The sequence below is a fragment of the Carassius gibelio genome, chromosome A8, assembly GCF_023724105.1.
Source record: "Carassius gibelio isolate Cgi1373 ecotype wild population from Czech Republic chromosome A8, carGib1.2-hapl.c, whole genome shotgun sequence".
Lineage (NCBI taxonomy): Eukaryota > Metazoa > Chordata > Actinopteri > Cypriniformes > Cyprinidae > Carassius > Carassius gibelio.
The window spans coordinates 8,782,337-8,803,065 of NC_068378.1; the positions used below are offsets into that span (position 1 = coordinate 8,782,337).

General features: G+C 35.6%; 2 protein-coding genes and 1 long non-coding RNA gene across 3 annotated transcripts in view; 2 read left to right on the top strand and 1 right to left on the bottom strand.

Annotated features, from left to right (window-relative positions):
* The window catches only part of LOC128018347 (proprotein convertase subtilisin/kexin type 5), a 48,759-nt gene extending 44,056 nt beyond the window's left edge, over positions 1-4,703 (top strand). Inside the window, exons 33-37 of the mRNA XM_052603812.1 lie at positions 388-565; positions 2,313-2,527; positions 2,730-2,830; positions 3,079-3,271; positions 4,175-4,703. Coding sequence (XP_052459772.1) covers positions 388-565; positions 2,313-2,527; positions 2,730-2,830; positions 3,079-3,271; positions 4,175-4,587 — 1,100 coding nt within the window. The 3' untranslated portion in view covers positions 4,588-4,703. The remainder of the gene's footprint in view (positions 1-387; positions 566-2,312; positions 2,528-2,729; positions 2,831-3,078; positions 3,272-4,174) is intronic.
* A 2,427-nt stretch (positions 4,704-7,130) lies between these two features.
* Positions 7,131-20,360, top strand: LOC128018349 (uncharacterized). Its single transcript, XR_008184829.1, has 3 exons — positions 7,131-7,448; positions 14,616-14,760; positions 19,814-20,360. It is a non-coding gene; the product is annotated as an uncharacterized LOC128018349 (long non-coding RNA).
* LOC128018348 (riboflavin kinase) lies at positions 7,805-10,684 on the bottom strand. The gene is made up of 4 exons (XM_052603817.1): positions 10,303-10,684; positions 8,764-8,915; positions 8,506-8,608; positions 7,805-8,383 (listed from the first exon to the last, which is right to left on the bottom strand). The coding sequence occupies exons 1-4, from the start codon at positions 10,382-10,384 to the stop codon at positions 8,235-8,237; spliced, it is 486 nt and encodes a 161-aa protein (XP_052459777.1). The 5' UTR covers positions 10,385-10,684; the 3' UTR covers positions 7,805-8,234.
* Positions 20,361-20,729: the final 369 nt, after the last annotated feature.

A 20,729-nucleotide genomic window follows, 5' to 3' on the forward strand; every position in this document is an offset into this window, starting at 1 on the left:
GCCACCACATGTCATTTCCCTAAGAAACTGAGCTTTGGTGACATGTATAAAAAAAGATCTTTAATTTGTTACTCGGCTTGTAAACACAAACTCTTTCTGTTCAGTAAGAGCTGACTTGCCTACCAGATTTCATTTGGACAGAGTATAAGAGACACTATGAAAGTGAACATCATTAAAATGTCCTTGAGAACCTATGAATTATCACGTGATTTACTAAATAACAGAAATTAAGTGAACTGTAATGTGAAGTTTGAAAAAATATGCTTGACAAAGGCTGTCATCTTGCCAGCTGTCTGAAAAAAGCTGGACTGAATAATATTAATAATAATGGAAATGCATGCATGCATGAACTAATGTCTTGTACACATTATTTCTGCCGTTTGTCAGATCAGATGTGTGTGTCCACGTGTCCGGATGGTTACTATGTGGACGAGGACAAGCAGGAGTGTGTTCAGTGTCATGTGAACTGTGCGTCATGCCGTGGACATCACAGTAATGACTGTATAACCTGTAAACCAGGTCTGCTTCTGCTCGGACACAGCTGCTTCTCCACCTGCCCACCAAGGTAGCTGATTAACCGTTTTGATTATTTGTATGTTTTTATTTATTTACTTATTTTATTGTTTTATTTAATTTAGTTAGTAGTTTATAAATGTCATTTTTATCATCCTTATACATTTAGATAATTAAGATTTATTTGCACTTGTTGCTAAAGTAAGAATCGAGTTTGGTTGCAGTTAAAATAAAATCAGACGCATTGCAACATGACTGTGGAAAGCCTGTGGGTCATTGAAGTATGTCGTTTTTGAAAATCGGATACATAATGAGAAAGACTCATGTCTTTTTTTTATTGCCCTTGAGTAACATTTATTATAAAGAAAAACAGCACAAAGCACTGACTTTTTTTTTTTTAAGATCTATGCAATGGCTATAAGTGGTCAAATGCTAAATCACTACTGTTAATGTAATACTAATGGCTCTCTTTTGTTCTTTATTGTCTTTCGACTAAAATTCATGAAGCATTTCACCCACAAAAAGGTCTATATATATTTATAATGTTGGGGAATAACACAAAAGCAACAGTGTGGTCCCGGAGCTTTATTTCTGTTTCTTTATTTTTTTTTTTTATGGACTACACTTTTATATTTCTGATTTATTCATAATCATAAGTATATATCCTTTCGTTGAATGAGTACTTTTATTCAACAGGCAGGTTTTCAACTGAGTGATAACTATGTTACAAAAGATTTCTATTGCATCTGAATGATATAATTTTGACCTTTCTATCCATAAGAGAATCCTGAAAAAAATTATCAAAGTTTCTACAAAAATATTATGCAGTTCAACTTTTTAAGAACATAATAATTGGAAATGTTTCTTGAACAGCAAATCAATATATTAGAATAATATCTGAAGGATCATGTGACACTGAAGACTGGAGTAATGATGCTGAAAATACAGCTTTGCATCACAGGAATAAACATCGCTTTATATTTAAATAGAAATAAGAGTTTTTTTAATTGTCTTACTATTTCACAAGACTACTGTTATGATTTATTTTTGATAAGATGAATGCAGCCTTGGTAAACCATAAGATCGTTTTTTTTTTATTTATCAAAACCATTAACAATCTTAAAGGGTTCATTCTCCCACAATTACTCCTCCTCAGGAGGTGCATTAAAACCTGTCACTGAAGAAAGAAACTCAACATGGGTTTATAACAACGGGAAGATAAATAGCATTTCATTTTCAATTTCTCATCTATTTCTTTCATTATAGGATAGAGAACAGATGGCCACAAAAGGACGTTGTGGATCCTCTGAGGGGGTTTCCCAGTGTCATAAGACTGTCACATTAACATTATGACTGCTCACCAGAGCGAACTGAAACTAATCATCTACTATTTCAGCTTGTTGGAATATTCTCAGTCTAAATGGCAACAAAATACATACATTTTGTGCAGCAAGATTACCAGAGAGGTTTTTCTACTCCACTTTTTTTTATAACTGATGCTGCGTGAGCAGGTTAAATTGGTAGAATATGCAGCATTTTTCTCATTTTTGTACTCCAATGAAATTACTACTACAATCAGTAGCTAATTGCTTACATTTGGGACAATTATCTTTTCAATCATGCATTAACAGGAGAAGGAAGATACCGTAGAGTGATACAAGAAACATGAAAGTTGCACAGATGTGTTGCAAATGCATAGTTTAGCAGGAATTATTTTGATGCAACTAAATCGTGATTATTCAAAGATGATGTTTCCCAAAATGAGAAAGCATCATAACACGTCTGTATTTCCCCTGCAGTTACTTTGTGAACGCCACCAGCAGAGCATGTCAAGAGTGTGACCACACGTGTGAGGAATGCTCAGGAAGCAGCCGCTTCTGTCTCCGCTGTAGAGATGGATACTTCCTGATGAGAAAGTCCGGACAGTGTCTGCGTACATGCCCGTCAAACTACTTCCTTCACACCTTCGACGGAGACTGCCAGAGATGCCACCCCACCTGTAAAACATGCAAGGGTAAGACTTAAAGGGATACCCCACCCCAAAATGAACATTTTGTCAATCACTTTACCCCCATGTTTTTCCAAACCCATAAAAGCTTCGTTCATCTTCGGAAAACAATTTAAGATATTTTGGAGGAAAAACTCCATACTCTTAAGACAGTTTTTAGTACAATCAGCGTGCAGATGATATGATTTGTGTCTGTGTTGATCGTCAGGCTCTGGTGCGGTCTCCTGTACATCATGTTACGACGGTTTCGAAATGTATGGAGGAATCTGCTCGTCTTTGTGTCTAATTGGGGAATATCCCATCACTGTGGTAAATGACTTTTTAATACAGTTTTATCAAATCGGTAATCTGTCACCGACAACTTCTAAACTTCATTTCCTCTCTTAACCCTTCATTATTTATGTTTATCTTTATATTTAATTACTTCCTGACATATCTGACTCATTCAAACATACATTAAATGGTTAAATGTGTGAATACCCACCTTTTTAGATTACTGTAGAAAAATGTCTTATTTTAGACACAGTTCTTTCTAACACGCTGTGTGTTTTGCACAGAATAACTCATGTGCGAAATGTGACCCATCCTGTGAAGAATGTAAAGGCCCGGGACCCTACAGCTGCATCTCGTGCCCTGTTCTACAGCGCCTCACAGAGGATGGGAGGTGTCTTCACTGCTGTGGAGAAAAGAACACAGGCAAGGATTCCTCAAGATTCCACTCGGAATGCTGCCAGTGCCAGGCACTCAATGGTACAAGCTTTAAATGAATTCATTCATTCTACACAGAATATATATATATTTTTTTTACAATTACTGTGAAAAATTTTCACTCAGAAATAGCTTATACATTCTGCAGTCATGAAGAAACGGCAAGCAATTATTTTTAAAAAGCCTGAAAATGTAATTCTCTACTGAAAATGTACTACAGTAATCTTTGTTTTGTTTACATTTTCTCTAAAACAAGTTTTATTTTTAAGACAGTTTATGTTTAGTATTTAAAAAGTCTTTACAAATAATGATTTAAATATTTATACATTTCAGTGTTATTTTCATATTATTATGTACTATTTCCATATTTATTCATATTTATTTCTATTTTTGTGGCTTTCATTTTTAATTTCAGTAATATTGTGTGCTTTCGTTATTTGAAATAGTTAACATTTTTATTTAACTTATCTATATTTTAGTTTTAGATTTATTAATTTCGGTATTTCTGATCATTTTATTTCAGTTAATTGCAAAGGCTGTCTACATCAAGTTTTTGTTTAATATTTTTAATTCTATTTCCACCTTATTTCAATTAAAAGTTTTAGTAATAAAAAAAACTCTTGATATATCTAAACTGCTTTACAGATAAAATGATTTACAAATCAATTATTTATTTGAATATTTATATACAGAAAGCTCAAACTTCTGCTCAACAGTCTGACTAAATGAAATCTTTTTGCATTTTCATTGGATTTTAATTCTATTCAATTTTCTGTCATCATGACATCATGCTTAGCTTGAACCATCCATGTAAGATTCACATAGCACTGGATCAGACAGCACTCACTCAAAGAGGAAGATGCTACTAAATTACACTTTGAAAATTTTTAAACACTAAGCCATTGCAGTCCGGAAACCACTGACCTTTAACCTCTCTTTTCTCAGATGAATGCATTGTCGCACTGAGCTACAACCTCTTCAGTAACGATCATGTGACTTCGGTTCATCCTGGCCTTTTTATTTTCACTGTCATATTTGTGCTGGTGAGCTTGTGGCTCGCCATTTTTCTCTTCCTGCATTTTCGTCAGAAGATCACCTCAAAACCCATCGTCAAATTGAACGGCTACACCAAAATCACAGATGACCCCTTCACCTCTGCGACCCTGAGGGACAGCATGCCGATGGATTATTGCGATAAAGAAAAGGGCCAAGAGGAGGATGAGGATGAGGATGAGGACATTGTTTACATGGGGATGGATGGGATAGTGTATCGAAAGTTTAAATACAGCCTGTTGGAGGGGGATGAGGAAGAGGAGGTGGTGGAGCTGGAATATGATGATATGTATACTCTCACATAAAAAGCTTGTTTGTTATTTCTTTGATATGTGCATATAATTGTTATTTATTAACATTTTGACTTGCAGAAACCCACTAAGCTTCACCAATCAACAATTAAAGAAATAGTTCATCCAAATATCACGCTTTTGTCATCATTTACCCAGCATGGTGTTGTTCTAAACCCTTATTGCATTATTTCTTCTAACACAAAAGTAGATATTTGGCAGAATGTGCAAGCTGCTATTTTACACACAATGAAAGTGAATGGTGACCATACATTTTTAGTTATTTTGACTTGTGTATTAAAAAAGTGGATTCAAATTGGCTCAAATGTTTGGAATATAATACTTGCGTGATAAGGACTACTATTTGTATGTTGTTGTATTTTGTGGTCTCCATCCACTTCTATTGAATGGAAGAGAGCAGCTTGGATGGTGCACATGAAAATATAATACTCTTTTGGTAAGTAACTAAATATTAAATATTATGTGATGGTGTCATCAATATTCATCAGCAAGTCATTCCTTTTGCTTTATATTTGTAGCTAAACAATATTTCATCCAAATATGAAAATTTGGAGAAAATGGATCCTCTGCAGTGAATGGGTGCCGTCAGAATGAGTCCAAATGGTTGATAAAAACACCACAATAATCCTGTCCATCAGTTAATGTCTTCTAAAGTGAAGAGCTGCATGATGTAAGAAATCCATCATTGATTTCAAAACATTATGAATCAATGAGAATCAATAGTTAAAAGTCAAAATACCTTTTTTAAAATACCTGATGGATTTGTTTCTTACAAACACAGATTTTTATTTCACATGGCATTAATTGAGGAAGTTATTGTGATGTTTTTATCGGCTGTTTGATGCTTATTCTGAGGACACCCATTCACTGCAGAGGATCCATTAGTGAGCAACTGATGGAATAAAAAAAAAATTATAAAAATTTGTTTTGATGAAAATACAAGCTCATCTATATCTTGGATGGCCTGAGGGGTGAGTAAATTTGTCATTTTCAGGCAAAAAAAAATCCTTTAAGACCTGTAAATGATTTATACAGTGTATTGACAGGCTTTTTCAAATGATAGCTGATTAAAAGTCTGTTATGATAAACTGAACATGATGCTCTTTGTAATGGGTTTATCTCAGTTAAGATTGATTACTTGATTAAATGATCTGTGCTGAAAACATCAGATATATGTAGAAACTGATCTTCAGACACTACAGTCGCAAGCCAGATTAACATATTCAGTTAATGAATGTAGCCCTACAAACCATAAACTAATACTTCAAACACAACTTTGTATCGTTTAAAAAAATTTTTATACATTATTTTGAACTGTGTTTTTATACATCACACTATTAATATATTTTTGCACAGCTTGAGAGATTTATTTTGAAAACATCTTCTGTTGCTCCAAACTCTTGAAAGGTGGTTTATATGTGATGAAGGCTTAACTACAGACAAGTAACAGATTTGCATTAGAGCAAACTAAGTCGTTTGATTGCATGGGAAACCCTCACTGAAATGTCAGCTGACCGACAGCGCACAAAATGAAATAAGAGCCGGTTCACTGAGCCTCGAGGGTGTCTGTTTTCAGGACATTATCTGTACAGCAGCCTTTCATCCATACAAGCTGACCAAATATTTAGCTAAACTGACTTATCTTAAATTTAATACATGGGACTTCACACAGCTTTTCCACTTTCCAGTCAGGTTTCCTTAAATATTCATTTAACAAAACTATATATTTTGATTATAGTTTATGTATATATATATAATGTGAATCAGTGTTCATTTTTATATCTTCAGGTTTTATTTTCACACAAAATAAGGTATATATGATATAGGGACCAAACGGTTTCAGGTTCCATTGACTTTCATTTTAATTTTTTAATGGGAACTGAAATGCTTTAAGTTACCAACATTCTTCCAAATCTTCTTTTAATGTTCAACAGAAGAAACTCGTGTATGAAAAAAACCTCTCCCAATCACAAGTCAATGTTCAGTTGGGTGCTGTTTTTAATCATCATTTTATTTAATATTTTTAATCATTCTAATCAAATGAATGCGATTGTTAAAGTAAAGCTATACTAAATTACTAATGCCTCAAGATTATTTATAATGGACAAAGCGTTTATTTACACAGATTCTGAACTAGATATGATTTATTTCTGGTACATATTTCCCTTTTCAGTGATTTATGACATCATGAAAGCATTACAGAAGTTTTCACACGCACGCACACACAAAACAGCAGTAAAATACCACTTAATGCATTTGTTTTATGCTTACAAGCAGGTTTCAACACTGCAGGAACTCTTGGTTGTGCACTGTATATTAATATGTTAGATTTCACTTCTTGAAGGCACTGCCCTAACCTATAAAGGAAACAAAAGAAAAGGGCAAAAAAAGCATATGCACACAGTACCAAACATAAACAAAAGCAGCGGTTCAACATATTAAGAGCCAGTCTAGATGAGTAAGTGTTTGAACATTTACAGACTGTGAAGATAACCGTATAAAAAAAACAGGTTTTAAAGAGTATCGCTTTTTTTATTACTAGCTACTTCAAGGAGCGGTCATCGAATTTTCGCGGGCGAAATTCAAGTCCACGTGATCGGGAGTACCGCGTGAGGTCGAACAATTTCCCGCAAACATTTTCCAACAGGATTCGAAGCTTTGAGCAAAAGAAAGAAGCGAAAACTTAGTTTGAACCCGATTTCTGTGTGAGCTTCATGCATCGTTACACTACTGTAAAGGAATCACGTTTTTTTTGCCCGTAAAATTCGGCTCATAACGTGATGGCACCGGAAAAGGACAGCAGCACGCGCTTCAAGAACCAATTCAACAGGAAGGAACACAACATGGAGAAACAGGTAAATAATTTGTAAATCGACGATCTGACCTGACTCTTGATTGTCTTCTCAAATGTAAAACACTACTAAATTATAGAACAAGAGTAAAATACATGTTGTTTTAGGTTAAAGTTTAGTAAACCATATGTACGTTACATACAAGCAAGTCTTTGCTATACAGATCTCCTATACAGACTTAAATATTTAAAAGGCCATTTAGATTAATTCATTTTGTCTTCAGTCACTGTTTGTTCTCCGTCTGCCCAGTTTCTAGGCTTTAACTCTCTTTATCTCAACCTTGGACTTCCAGCAATGTGCACGGTTCTCTGAGAACCATAAAAAGCATTCGTTTTATCTCAAAGAGGAGGAACACAAACTTTGACAATTGTTAAAATGTTTTATTCAAGTAAAGAGAGTCCTCCCCAAACAAAAAAATAAATTAAAGTGAATGTGGCGGAAGAAGTATCCATTTAAAGAGGAATTTCACCAGGAAGAAGAGATTTTGAGACTCCCTGACTTCCACATAGTATCTATCATCTGTGGTAATCGTGGAGGTCTGGGAAGAGCTCTGGGAAGTTTAACCTGTGCAGTGATCATTCACCAGTAAGCAACCTGATTCCTCCTTTTTGCGATAAATACAGAAGCAAAAGAGCTATGTGATGATACCATATGAACATAAATGCACATAGTGCCTGCACTTTAGCAAAGCACAACAAAAGGACAGAAATATTTTGTACATTAAAAAAAACAATAAACTGCATATCTAATAAACAGGCTTTTAAATAGAGGCGATGGTGAAAGTGAATGTTACAGTCGATGACCGTTCAAGATCTGATTGGGTGTTGTCAATACCGCCGTCTTGAAGAAATGATGCTCTTTCAGTTTCAAGTGCTCAGGCAGGTCCAGCTTCATCTTGGCTTCCTCAATGTCACTATGAATCGCTGCTATCAACTCATCTGGGAGGAAGACATGACCGTGAGTTAAAGTCACCAAATGAGTGTGTTTGGGTGAGTGAACAGGGCATCACTGAGATCATGTGATGTGGGAGTGAGTTCAAGGGAGCAGCTCAGAGTCTTACCAAGTGATTTGAATCCTCTCTCAGGACGAATGTAGCCGACCATGGCAACACTCAATGTTTGACCATAGAAATCTTCCTTAAACTTGTGGATCACATGTGTTTCCTGTTACACAGAGAGATAAATACATTATATATGACATAAGAGATGCACTATTAATCTATACTGCTTTTAAAAAATACCATTTAATGAATGCAAAGATATCAACAGGTCCATAGCTTGTAGATATCTGTACACTAGAAAGGATGACATGGCCATACCATGGACTTCTTCGTGTTTTTGTAGTAAGGGTTCCAGCCGATGCTCATCACCATCTTGTGAATGTCTCCGTTATCCACACGTGCCCATCCGTAGTAGATTCCAGTGCTGATGTCAGTGGGGAGGTTGTCCACAACCGACTCTGGGAAGTTTGCTGGGATGGGAATGGAAAGAAAACATGAGCTCTAGTAAGACTAAATACTGGCTTCATGTTATTTTCTTTAATCAATGTTTATGTCTGTGTTTACATTTGAGACATGACAAACTTGACTAAGGGATCATTACAGCCATTTATTATCGGAGAATACTTTGCTACGTGACAAATAAAAATACATGCACATGAAGTCATGATTTTAATGCATTTTCCAAAATTATGAGGGCATTTACACAATGCTGTTTTTCAACTACAAACAGAAAACTTTATGCATTTTGAAAACAGGTTTTAAAATGCCAGTTTTTGAAAACGATACCGTTACTGTCTCTATGTAATGTACAAAAATGAGAATCTCTAAAAATGAAAATGGTTCATGAATGCCAGAGTCAGCAGAAAGATTCCGGCATCACTAGTGCAAATATAAAACATGATATGCGAGACACCAAGGTAGTGTTGCCATGGGCAGTAGTGAATTAGTAGTGAGCTACCATGAGGTTATTTAATGGCATGTGCTTTTGTCAAAGGCATCAGACTGCATTATTTCAACTTATATAAAAAAAAGTTGTTTAACAGCTGTGTATCTGGTGGAAAAACTAAATTATAAATCCACCATTTAAAGAATAAGGACAAGCAAATTGCCAAAAAAAAAAAACTCCATTTAGGTACTATGAACGGGGTCAATTTCCCAGTGCTCTTAAACTACTTAATTTACTTATACTGTAATAAACCTACAGTATATTTGTTATCGATTTTAATTGGGTTGTCATTCACAATGCTTCGTGGGATTGTAGTTCTTTAGTACAACGTTTTGTACCTTAGTCATTTTGTCCGATTTTTTTGGTTCAAACCAAAGATTGTAAATTTGTGATTTACCCCGTAGCTGGATAGTTTGGTTCATTACTTCTAACTCCAAGACTTATATAAAATAATATATAAAATATATAAAAAATATATAAAAAAGAATAAGGAACCAGGGCTCCTGAAAGATGGGCGGGCACTGTTGCGCTCGCTGTCGGGTCTGGCCAATCACAATCAAACATTTCACAGACGCGAGTTGTAACTTCACCTGTAAGTGAAGTTATATAATAATATGACCAGAGCTTTTACTGAACGATAACATCCATTACAAGAGTAAAAATACTTATATATATATTATATAAAGAAAATCAAAAAGCAGCATAAGGAACAATACATATTGGACAATTGATCAAGTCTTTGCATCAGCTATTCCTTTACAAGCGACGCAACAAAATACAGTAGAACCACAGATCTATATATGACAAGTGAGTAGATGCCTCGTTCTTTTTATGACGTAAAGTTACTGACACGCAGTTCAAATGCTCTTTAACGGTCGCTCCGGTGTAGACACGGACGGTGTGAGTCTCACCTGTTGGGATGCCCAGCTCTTTGCTTCCCCGTCCGAATCCGCGGACGACCTGTCCCCGACAGAAATACGGCAAACTCCTCATGTCGACGGGTTCACAGTGATCCGGAGATCCAGAGCTGGGTCGGTCAGACAGCTTGCTGATTCTAGATTCTTCTATCTTTAACTAATGTGCCCTCTTACACGAGGAATAACCGTTTGATAACGAAGAGCCTTTCAGTCTCGGTCCCATCCGTTGTGAATCTTTAGATGAAATGAAGGAGTGTTATCCTCCGGGTTACAGCTGATCGGTGAGTTGATTTCTACCGTGATAAATGACCGGTTGGTCAACTGAAAGTGTCGTACTCATCATCATACAGCAGTTTTTTCACCAACGACCTTCGTTGACGTATTTCCTTCAGCATACATTCAAAATAAAAGTCCTAGCTTTTTTCAACATTATCAAATGAAACTGAATGTAATTTACCGAAATCACTAGTATTTTGTGTCCAAATAAATAATTAAGCTCGTACGATATAAGTGACTAGACAAAATAATAATTAGTAGATATATTTGTCCGATAATAATAAAGTACTCCTGCTGCCTGTCACCACGTGACGAAATGTGTATTAAAGGTTAGAGATCATATGATTTTAAATACCTTTACATTACATTCACGCTTCCATTCTATAAACTATTTAATTACCTCACTTTATAAATAGCTCTTGCATGACTCCGAATGATGAAATAATTGTATGTAAACAGTTTTTATTCATGTTTATATACTGTTTGATTAATTATTATGCCAAACCACCATCAGGTAACTAATAATGTTCAATGTCAATAAGTGTCAACTGTCCGATCTCGGTGGACATTAATAGTAGTTTTCAGTGAGAAGCTCATGCCTTCAATCAGTGATCAGAACATAGACAGTAAAAGATCAGAAGATGTCGCCATTGTCTGCAGGTGTGGAGTATCATCTGCGTCTCGCGCTCTTTTATAGAATAGCATTTCCTTTAATTATATCTTAATTTGAATCGATTAATTCATCTATTAATTAAATAAAATTAAAACATAGTTGCAATCCCAAAATATTTGGAGATGCACAAAACCTGGTTATACTTGAATGTATATTCCGAATGAATAAATAAGTTACAGCAATAATACAGTTGCATTATATTTAGTTCTCATGTTGCAAAGTCCTTAGTACAATGTTTTAACACTAATACTGTTGTTGCCAAATTTTGTCAAAAGAAATAATAAGAAAGAAAATTTGCACATAAAGTTATGTGCATCTCTTATTGCTAACTTGAAAAAGTAGCCTAGAAACATTTTATGAATTATTTATTTATTTATTAAATGTTTACATTTTTATCTTAAAGCTGCGGTGAAAGCAAAGACAGATATTTTATTAAATTTTTAAGGCCTTAGATTTGAGTTTATTTGTCAGTTATTGACTGGATCTTTAGATGTAGACGTTGCTCTCGAAAGTGACCATAAGTTTGAAGTGGATTGTGGAGGGGCGGGGTTTAGGTAAACTAAATGATTGAAGAAGTCCAGCATGTGTTAGAGAGAAGACTGTCATTTTCACCATTACAAGGACGAAACAGGTGAATTTAAACGAGCACCAAACTTTCCCCAGTTGATTAATTACAGGACACTAAAACAGTTGTTTTGGTTTACAGATTTGTGTTTCCAGCAAACCCATCGTTTCATCACAATTTCACCATCAAGTTAGGCACATCAACCATAACTCCTTCAAAAACAGCTAGAAGCCTTGGAGTTATGACTGAAGATCAGCTGACTTTCTCAGACCACATTGCTAAAACTGTCCGGTCCTGCAGATTTGATTTATTCAACATTAAAAAGATCAGGCCCTTTCTCTCTGAACATGCTGCACAACTCCTTGTTCAAGCTCTTGTTCTGTCCAGGCTGGACTATTGCAATGCCCTCTTGGCAGGTCTTCCAGCCAATTCTATCAAACCTTTACAATTAATTCAGAACGCGGCAGCAAGATTAATTTTTAATGAGCCAAAAAGAATACACGTCACACCTCTGTTTATCAATTTGCACTGGCTAGTCTATCTGTTATCTTTTTATGTATTATATTATTTAAAAGCCCTTGCTACGTGAACTCCGTTTAAGATAACTGAGACTTGTGTATCATTGCTCTTTTGTTGATTTTGATTGCTTCCATTGTCCTCATTTGTAAGTTGCTTTGGATAAAAGTGTTTGCTAAATGACTAAGTGTAAATATGTGTATGAGGCATTGTCTCATCAAATATGCAATTTGTGCACATTTGAGAACAGAAATCTGGACACTGGATAAAGCCAACCAAGTTTAACGTTCTTGTTTCATTTGAGTTCTTAGAGTTAAATGTTTTTACATACTGTTGGTTATATCTCTTTATCACTCAAAAATACTGTCATCAACAAGGAAAAAAATACATTTTCCCCATATTTTTTAAGGGAATAAAATGTTATATAAATCAAATGATATAAATAGAAATAGAAATAAACTGTAAAGTTTGGTGTAAGTGCTCCTGAAGTGGAGATTTCTGGCTAATTTTGAAAAAAAAAAAAAAAACTGCTAAAAATATTGAAATTTAAATCTATGTAAATGGATGACATGTAATACACATGACATAAACACTCAAATGTGTATTTTGGATGTCTTTTTTCCCCACTATTCTGAAAGAAGACAAGTTATGGAAGCAAACCACCCAAAATCTCAACATTTTGGGACCAGTGCCTGAAATGTGTGTTGCCTTAAAAAATAAAACGTACATGGATGCATTGTTCACAATAAAATATATACAATTACAAAATACCAAATTTTTAATTTGTGCAAATTTAAGTTGGATTACAAATGTGTTCTTAATTTTTTTTGGAGCGGATATAGTTATAGATGTACTGTATGTGTGTTTGCATGTGTTTCTGGTGATAATTTTTAATGATTTAGAATTGAATATAGCATGATAAAACCACAGGACATTATCTGACATCATCTGGCCAACTCTTTCAAACCGATGAAGCCTCCCTTAGATACAACTCTGAAAATGAAAATTCTGTCATTATGTACCCAGCCTCATATCACCCCCATCAATGCGCAAGTGAAACTAAAGCAAGTTGCTCCAAAAAAGATAAATTCCTCCAAAAAGGAAGCATCCTATCAGGGCCGGGTCAGTCTGTGAGAGAGATGAACTTCCACACACCCACACTCAGAGCGTGAGACTCACTGGCAGTGGCTGCAACACAGCAGTAATGAAGCAGGTAATGCATGCTTAATGAAGCATAAACACATTTAAACACAGCAACACAGGAGAGATTAACAGCTTGTATACTCACATTATACACCCACTCCAACATTATTACAACAGCAGTGCACCCCATCTCTCTAGCTCTCTCTTAGTTTCCCCTCATACACGTGCACTGACTCCTCAAACACACCTGTGAATAAACCTTCAACTGTTTATAGTCTCTCACCATCTGTTCGTCTCTTACTACAGCTACAGCGCGGCTACTAGACGCTCACACACAGACGATTGATCGCGCTGATAACAGACAGGTCACGCATCCTCGGTAGATTTGTTTCATGTTTTGACTGAATCTTCTTTGGGCTTTTGCCTTTTTTTGACCGATTATGGAGAAGGAAGGGAAATCAGATTGGGACAGGTTGCATGCCAGATTCGAACCTGCATTACCCATGAGAGCACCAAAGCTCAACACTAAACGGAATGTGATGTGAGCTTGCAGGGTTTAAGCAGGCTAAATGATTTGGGAAGCCATTATTACCAATACGAGATCATAAAAGGTGAATAAGATATTTGTTTAAAGGAATAGCTATGACCGTACTTTCACCAGCTGATTGATAACAGTAAATTAAGACAATTGTTTTGTATTGCAAGTTTAAATATGCAAATGATGCATTATATTTGCATATTTATGTACTCATTTGCATACATGTAAAAAACAGAAATCTGAACATTAGAAAAAGCCAGGTTCAAAATTGTTTCATTCTGTGGAAACATTAGCGTTTAAGGTTTTACAGGATATTAGATATCTCTTTGATGAATATAAAAATACTGTTATATTTTTAGGTATAAAATGTAAAATCACAAATGACTGGTTGTGCAGACAGGGCGAATGTCCTCAGTAGATTTGTTTAATGGGTATCACTTCAGTTTAGAGACTTGCTTATTAGCAAACATGTTACTGTTTATTAGTACTTATGAAGCACATATTAATTCCTTATATTACATTAGAATTGGTGCCCCAATTAAAGTGTGACCATTGAATGTTTCTGACTATATATTATTTTTCCCTTTTTTTATTAGACAGTGATCACGGAGAATAAAAGGAAATTGGATCAAGACAGGGTACAGGCACCACAGCTCAACATTTCTGACATGATTATGGCTTTGATGACACCATCATGATGTTCTGGAAAAAACAGCCTGGATACATTAGGATTTAAGATGTGTAAGTTGTGTTTTCGTTCATGCATCATCTGTACATCATGGGTGGTAAATACTGACATTCTGTTCAGAAATATATTCCCATTTATGAAATATGAAATTAAGATATATTGGAGGTCATACAAAACTTGCAGACTGTAATACTGAAGGTAAACTTGAATTTGTGAAGATTACTGTCGTCCTTTAAGTACACACGTGAAGAAGTGCATAAAAAGTTGCCCCCTCTCTGTGCAAAGTGTACAAAGTGCGCTAGATGAAGAAGTACAAGTGCCACAGCACAGAGGGGGTACAGAAAGCCAGACTTTTTGATTAATACTGCTCTAAATTAACTGTTTACTCTACAGACTCTTAAAATTCCCAGATTATGATAATTTTGTGACAGGCAGCGAGATTGATGTTTGAGAGCTTGTTTTAATTAATGGTTTTGTTTGTCTCTGGAGAATGGATTTTTTTGTTCTTCTTCATGGTTGCTTTTGAACACTTTTTTTAAAAGAAGCTTTACAGCGAAGTAATGGGACCCCCATGTGTGTTTTTGAATAGAAGTGAAAAAGTGTCTACAATGATTATTTCGTGTTTGAAGGAGAGGCTAATCACACATGCCGTCGTGTTTGCTTTTTTTCTCTTTAATGCTAGTGGTTATTGCATTTTTATGACTTTTGAAATGATCAAAAACAAAATTTGATTGTTTTTGGGCGTGTGTGTGTAGCGCAATTGTTAAAATCTCTTATTTATGTGTTTATCATTGAATGTTCCATATTCCCTCAAAGTTTTAAGTAACTTTGTTTGAAATGCACTTAAAGTAACATTATTTCAAATCTAGTTTATGTTCACATAATCATAATGAAGGCTTGTTATGTCATTTCTTTATTAAAAATGCACGTACATATAGGCTTGTTTCAGGATGAAGTCAAGTGGTGTTTATTCTTTAATCTAGCAGTTAACGTTTTTATTTGATCTTAAAATACAGAGATTTACATCACACTTTCTTATTGTGACATCCAGTTTGTTAATTTCAGATGTAGATTTGTGAAACTAGCATTCGATGAAGGCACAAGAACGACAAAGATGTTGTCACCTAAATATCTGCAAAAAATAATTTTTAGTAAGTGTTAAGACAAAAATTACAACCATTCTGAAACATTACAAAAGTTTATTATGTGGTTAATGGCTCTCAAAAACAGCAACTTTCATACTGAGAACCACAAAAAACACATATTGTGCTATTTAAAAAATTGATCTTTAGAGAATCTATACTACTGAGAGATGTTGGGGAAACTATTTCATTTGTATATTTAGTTTTATGTCCTCGTAGGTCATTCCACAGGAACTACTGACAGACACAGATAAATGGAGAGGTTGGTAGGAAGGCAGGAAGTGAGGAAGAGAGCGCGTAAAAAAAAAGTAAAGCTGACAGGAAACTGTGTGCATCCATTGCATTATTACCATCTCTAGGACAGGGTCGTTTTTCACTACAGATACCCTGATGAGAGCTCTGACAATATCTAGTCTTAATACCCCTCTTAGCAACACTCTTCCAAACACGTAACGCGCAAGTTATTTAGTAATGATGACACCTAAACTCAGGGCCCTGTGATGTGGGGGCCCACTATGGTACATGTTGGGCCTGAGGGTGAGAGGGGCCACCCTTAAAACCATTTAAATGACAAATCTTTATTAACCGACAAGACTTGTATTTTTGCAAGTGCAAAATATTTTTATTCTGCCTTATAACCTTTCTAAATATGTAATGTTTTGTTTTGTTGTGGTTGTGCGCTCTCTCTCTGCGGGCCCTCCACAGGTAATGGCTGTTAAACAGTGAATTTCGGCTTCTCCGACCTGCCATCATTATCTAGAATCGCCTAAGGTCCAAACTCCTGCTCGATAACTCATGCCCCGTGCAAATTCCCATGCAAACACAGTCAATGCAAAACACATTTCCTGCTGTCAACAGCATCGCTGGCGAGAATCAATCAACCGTTCATCCATTTACACTCTTTGCATACCCTTATGTCAAAGAAAAAAGCGCTCCGAGACTCCGCAGCTCTTCTGAGGCGATTGTTCCATCGTTCTGAAGAATCCATCAAGCCGGGTTTGATTGATAAGTCTGTCTGCGCGCACAGCAGTACAGCTACAGCAAATGGGGTGGCAAAGCGCGAGCTGACATAATGCAAGTCTGCGCAAGTTTGGGAGACAGACTGAGCGGGTCCATGGGGGGTAAAAGTTTGATGCGACATGCTACAAGACACACACAGCACTCGTGATGGCACACACAAGCTGCCCCCCTGTCCAACCCCTCCACCAAGACGGAGTTCAGCATGTCTTTGTAAAAGTATTTTAGAGCTTGACACCATTGTGGGTTTTGCGTCAAGATTTATTTTCAGATTTAACGGCATGGGTTTATCAGTTGTGGAGCAGTTGTTTTTGGAATAAACTTTTAATACATTCAGCTTGCCAAATACTCAAAACATGAATAATTGCAAAAATAAGTCATAGTGGTTAATGCAGTGCCCCCTCCCATTTTTAGAGTTAGCTATGGCAAAAAAAAGCATTTTTTTTTTTTACATTTTTGCACAAAGAGTTGGTTATAAAGGCCCATTTACACCAATAACTGTAACTATAACTATAACTGTACTAACTGTAACGATTAATTAGTTTTCATAATCATTATACTGTAATTCTATGAGAATATTAGCTAATTTCTGTCATGGATTAAAAAATGAATTGTGACTTTTAGCTCACAATTTTGACTTTTTCCTTGCAATTCTGTGTTTATGTCTCACAGTTCTGAAAAAAAAAAACCCAATTGTGACACTGTTATACTGCTGCCACAGGTTGCTTTTTTAGTCTGCGGGTTGAAGTAAAACCCTCCAGTTCAGAATTGACTTCAATTGCAAGAAAGAAAACTGGCCAGAATTGTGAGAGAAAAAATCGCAATTACCTAAATTTTAATGATAATGAAACAAGTCAGTCAGAATCCACCTGACTTTCTTAGAAGCTCAAACATTTACTCCAGCAGACAACAATATAACACAACAACATGCACTTCTCCAATCATTTAGTCCAGTTAAACCCCGTCCTACAACACCCACAATTGGATACCAATGGATGGGACTAAGTCCCCACCCAATATTTTCTTTTTCTTTTTTGATAATAATAAATGTTTAATAGTCATAGTTAACTTTAATAATTTACATCCATGTTGTGAACGAGCCTTAATCCAATAACCAAAACAAATGACTCTAAAGAGCCAGTACATTTAATAAATAGTTTAAATTAATCTGAAACACCGCCCTGTGTATTTAACAGCATTAACCGAGAGAGAATTAATATCTATAAGCAAAATGATCATTTTAACTGAAGTACTCCCAAATGAATCATAATCCAAAACTAATCAGTCTGAATTGAATCGAATCCAATTGAATCAAATCTATTCACCCTCCCATGAAACACAAAAATAATTATTATAATAATGCCAAAGCTTCTTTTTTTTATATATAATAAAAAATAATTGTAAAATAATGTGAGATTTTAATAATAATGAAAAATGTAAATATTGATTACTGTCTGTCAAGTTATCTGATTATTCCCACCAAGTCTTCGGAGGCAATGAGATTCATCCAGAGAATTTCAGCAATTTATTTTGATTTCTATCAGCAAGACAAGTCTTAATGACAAAGGTCCTTAAAAACAAGGCAATCTTAAGGCCAGCATAATGGATCTCACACTAGGGGCCAGCTGTACACAATGTAACGCCCCCCGTGCAGAGAACCGCCCCCCTGCATAAAACACATTATTCTTCGGGGGGTATGTCGAAGCGACACGACCCATTCGCCTGTGGGTCCCGAGGGAGGAATATGGGCCCCCTCTTCAATCTGAGTCCCTAGGAGGGCCACCCAGCACCTGCTAACCCAGGGCAGTACTCATCAGAAAAGCATTTAGCGCGCTTGCTAACTCCGGGCCATAATTAGGGTGGGTAATTATTTACAGGCAGCACTGGGCAGAACTGGCCTAGCATAAACAAACAGGCGGCTTGGAGACACACGACAAACATCGTTAGCTCTTCGCTCATTTTCGCCCAAACGGCAAAAACACTAGCAGCATGTAGACTCTCTCCCGGGGAAAAAAATACCCAAAAACTTCTGGTCTGAAAAGCAATCATTTCCCAAATAGCTAGCACATTTGAGACACACAAGTAGGCTTATTGTAACATCTGTAATGTGCTACACACACAGAGAGAGAGAGATACACACCCAGACTCACACGCTCATGAATATGATAACGTGTGAAATGACAGATTTATTTGTGTGTGGCTCCAGGGTTTTATCTCTAGCACAGTTCATCAACTCCTCAGCACGAGGACTGCTAACCAACGCAGCGCCTGCACATGCTAATTACTGGACCATGGTTAGTTTCAAACCTCAGATGTGCTTCCATCAAAATGTGTGCCCTGCTTTTTGCTTTTATGAGATTTTTCATCTATCTGTAAGAATGTGAAAAAGAGTAAAGGTTTAAAAGTTTAAATTACTGAGCCTTTCTGTAGCCTTCTGTAGCCTTCTGTAGTAGTGCATGCTGCAATGCTAATGATCTAATCACATTGTCACCAGTCTGAACTAGCTCTTTTTGTACAGACAAATCTATTGCCATTCATTTTATTTTCAATTACCAGATTGAAATGAACTTTAATCTTCATAAAGGTGAATATTTCTCTTTTTTAAAATGTTGTAATGAATCTGCATCAATAATCCAGTGATTCGAGCCAATCTGCTGTAAACATTTACTTCAGACGGGAAGGATGACTGTGTACAGGAAAAAACTAATTGTTGGTTAATCACCCCGTAATGCACTGACGCAATAATCATTTCAAGGACCATAATAGTTATCAATCACAGTAGTCCTAAATTACGCAGTGTGTGCTGTGTACATAGTGATAGTTTGACTGTAACTAATAAGCTACATTGTTTTTGTAGGCCTTGTTGTTTCAGAATCGCTGGCTGATTCTATTTGAAAGTGCAACACTATTCACTAAGCTTTTCTCTTGTGCATATTTAATTTCACAGGCAGCAAGACGGAGAGAAACGAAAGGGGCTTGTGAGTGCTCCAGATGGTTCCAACGCTCCACAGAGAACTAGGCCTCATTGTTTGATTTTTTTTGTACGTTTTAATTAGCTGCAAGAAAAAGAAAGGAAAAACTTGTAGGTTTTCTTTAAAGAGTGGGTGACTGACTGTTGTCAAGAAGAATTTGCGTCTACTGAGTGAAAAGTTAATAAATTACCAGACAGCAAAAATGATACATCTCTCATTTAGGGATGCACAATAGTCAAAATTGATATTGGATACTGAATGTACTGTACATGCTAATTTATCCAATTTTACATTAACATAACTTTTACTGTCATGTAACGCTCATTTAAAGTTAAACGGTGGTTCATCCACCGTCAAGTCATTTCAAATCTATTTTTTGTCCACCCATTGAAAGTCAACATTTTTAAGCTTCACACGCACGTTTGGACTTCTGTTTACCATATTTAATTTGCTCTTTAAATTGTTTATATGAGCAATGTTTATATATGAATAAAAGCCTAAATTAAATCTGTTCATAAAGCAGTTGTGGAGACTTTGGTTTATACTGCTCAAATCATATGGATGTCTTTTACAAACTTGATTATTTCAATGGAGAGTATTAAAAATTTGTGTATTTAAAATATCTTTATTTGTATTCCAAAGATGAACAGAAGTCTAATGGTTTTGGACATTAGAGTGAGTAAATTCATTAATTTTTTTTGGCTGAACTATCCCTTTATTCTTTAAAAACACTAATAATTTAATGTTAAATTAATCTTTGGCAAATCTCAATATAAATATCCATTTTTCATACTATGATATTATGTAGATGATGCCCAGATTCACTTGATTACAATGACTGGTTTTAATTTTTAGTTTATTTTGTATTTAGACATAATATTAATTATTCAT

Coding starts and splice junctions, on each gene's coding strand:
- LOC128018348 (XM_052603817.1), bottom strand. CDS start 10,384: ATGAGGAGTTTGCCGTATTTCTGTCGGGGACAGGTCGTCCGCGGATTC. Junction 8,609..8,763: donor AAAACACGAAGAAGTCCATG/GTATGGCCATGT, acceptor TCTGTGTAACAG/GAAACACATGTGATCCACAA. Junction 8,384..8,505: donor GAGAGGATTCAAATCACTTG/GTAAGACTCTGA, acceptor TCTTCCTCCCAG/ATGAGTTGATAGCAGCGATT.